Below are 2,572 nucleotides of genomic sequence, written 5' to 3'. Positions count from 1 at the left end.
CTCCTATCTCCCCCCTCCCCCCTCCTCCCTCCTCCCTCCCTCCACCTTGGTGTCTAGGACTGGGTAGTAAACACCAGAATCAAAACATAGCGGTCCTCCTCCACTCTCCCCCCTCCTCCCCTCCCTCCCTCCCTCTCTCCCCCTTCTCCCACGGAGGTAATGTTGTGAAAACACTCCGCTATGAATATGAACGAAGAGTCTAGGTTCTAGAACAGAATACAAAGAGGTTCTAGAATATAATCATAATCATAATCATAATAATCATATTCATATTTATAGAGAATTTCATAAAACCCAAGGACGCTTTACAATCATGCAGGAAGAGATAACACATTATAGAGGTTCTAGAACAGAAAACAACAACAACAACAACAACAACAACAACAACAACAACAACAACACCACCTGGTTGGAGATGAGGTCCTCGCAGACGGACAGGGCCATCTGGATGGCGTTGGGCTTGTGCGTGACCGAGATGGCGTTCATCCTGAACCTGTCCCGGCCGTACACGGCGTTGGCCTGGCTCACGGCGTCCTTGAACACCTGCTCGTACCGCTTCTGGCTCAGCACCGCGCCGATGTTCACCGTCTTCGGCTCGCAGCCGATCCGAGCGCAGGAGCAGGAGATGAACACGGCGAGCAGGGCCAGACGCATGGTGACATGGAGGAGAGGGAGGAGGAGGAGGAGGGGGAGGAGGAGGAGGTCAGCTGGACCCAGGCGGGAGACACCGGGAGACACCGGGAGGAGACCCTGCTGCCGGTGACAGCAGAGAAGAAGAAGAAGGAAGAAGAAGAAGGAGAAACCAACAAGTAGCCTCTAGACGTCTCCGGTAACCGCCGTCCCCCCGGGGGAGCAAGTCCCGGCCACTCTGGCGGTGGTGACAGCAGCAGGCGGTAGCAGTAGTGATATAATACGATAGCAATGTGATATATAATACGATAGTAATGTAATACGATAGTAATGTGATACGATAGTAATGTAATACGATAGTAATGTAATCACATCAACGTAATCACGCCGTGTTGCGGAATGTGCATCGTCTTTTTTTGAGTTGTGGTCGTCTCAAATGATCTCTGAAACAGCATGTGCTGTTATTGGGCTATATTATCCTTCGTTTGAAAAAAAATAAAAAACATTCGCTCCCTTGTGGATAAAAGGCTGAAATCCTGTTGCTCTCCCGGGTGTTGAGCGCAGCTCGTCTCGTCCTTGTCTGGACTCTCCGGTCCCCGTTTCCACTGACCTGAGCGGCTGTCCTTGGTCCTGAAACCCCGTGCCCGCGCAGCGAAGCGCGCAAAAGCCCCCCCCCTCCTCCTCCTCCTCCTCCTCCTCTCCTCTCCTCCCCTCCTCCTCCCTCCTCCCTCCTCCCCTCCTCCTCCCCTCCCCCCCTCCTCCTCCTCCCTCCTCCCCTCCTCCTCCCTCCCCTCCTCCTCCCCTCCCCCTCCTCCTCCCCTTCCTCCTCCTCCCCTCCCCCCCTCCTCCCCCCTCCTCCCCCTCCCCTCTCCTCCCCCACCTCCTCCTCCTCCTCCCCTCCTCTCCCCCTCCTCTCCCCTCCTCCCTCCTCCCCCTCCTCCTCCCCTCCTCCTCCTCCCCTCCCCCTCCTCCCCCCCTCCCTCCTCCTCCTCCCCTCCCCCCTCCTCCCCCCCTCCTCCTCCTCCCCTCCTCCTCCCCCCCTCCTCCTCCTCCCCTCCCCCCCTCCTCCCCCCTCCTCCTCCTCCTCCCCTCCCCCTCCTCCCCTCCTCCTCCCATTCTCCTCCCCTCCTCCTCCCCTCCTCCTCCTCCCCTCCTCCTCCCCCCCTCCTCCTCCCCTCCCCCCCTCCTCCTCCTCCTCCCCCTCCTCCTCCTCCTCCCCCCCTCCTCCCCTCCTCCTCCCCTCCTCCCCCCCTCCACTCATTCCGCTTGATGTCGCTTCAGCTTTCCGCTCCAGCGGGTCTAGTCGCAATATTTGGATTAACGCGAGGAAACATGTAGAAGTGAGCCAGGGATGATGTCCCCTGATGGGCGGAGGAGAGAGAGAGGCTTGGTCTGAACACGGACTAGTTTACTAGTTTACAACCAACCAGACGTGTGGAAGCTTCGGCTGTGTGACGTGATGCTCTTGATATAAACCCCGTCCTGTCTTATAATGCATTATCTTCTCCCATGGGCCTACAGATGACTTATTAACGTCAACATTTCAGCAACACATGAAAACTATAAGAACCTCACGGTTAGGCCTTAATAGACGTGGCGCGTGTCAAGCGTGCAGATCTATAGCTCGTCTGTACTCCCATCATCTCTCTCTAAATGGCGGGCTGGCAACTCGATTTGAGAAAGACAAACGCACTGTGGAGACGGGAAAAGAAAGAATCACGTCTTCTTTTAGTCTATTGTAATGGAAAAATATATAATTTAAATATGTATAGCCTAGTGTTTGTTTTGTGCGCCATATGGAATAAAATGCGCGGGACCTATATTTTTAATTACACCTAAAAAGAGAGAAAGAATGAATGACAATCAGTTTCCATCACGCACACGCACACACGCACACACACACACACGCACACGCACGCACACACACACGCACACACACACA

At 55.1% G+C, this 2,572-nt stretch overlaps 1 protein-coding gene across 1 annotated transcript in view; it reads right to left on the bottom strand.

The window, feature by feature from the left end:
- Positions 1-654, bottom strand: part of LOC308159145 (glutamate receptor ionotropic, NMDA 1-like) — a gene marked incomplete at both ends in the record, with an annotated part of 26,463 nt that extends 25,809 nt beyond the window's left edge. Inside the window, 2 exons of the mRNA XM_080532897.1 lie at positions 173-206; positions 406-654. Of these exons, the coding sequence (XP_080389023.1) occupies positions 173-206; positions 406-654 (283 nt within the window). The remainder of the gene's footprint in view (positions 1-172; positions 207-405) is intronic.
- Between the last annotated feature and the right edge of the window lie 1,918 nt (positions 655-2,572).

The sequence above is a fragment of the Nansenia antarctica genome (genome assembly GCF_963989245.1).
Source record: "Nansenia antarctica genome assembly, chromosome: 5".
NCBI classification, from domain to species: Eukaryota; Metazoa; Chordata; class Actinopteri; order Argentiniformes; family Microstomatidae; genus Nansenia; species Nansenia antarctica.
This window is presented reverse-complemented; position numbering and strand designations above follow the sequence as displayed.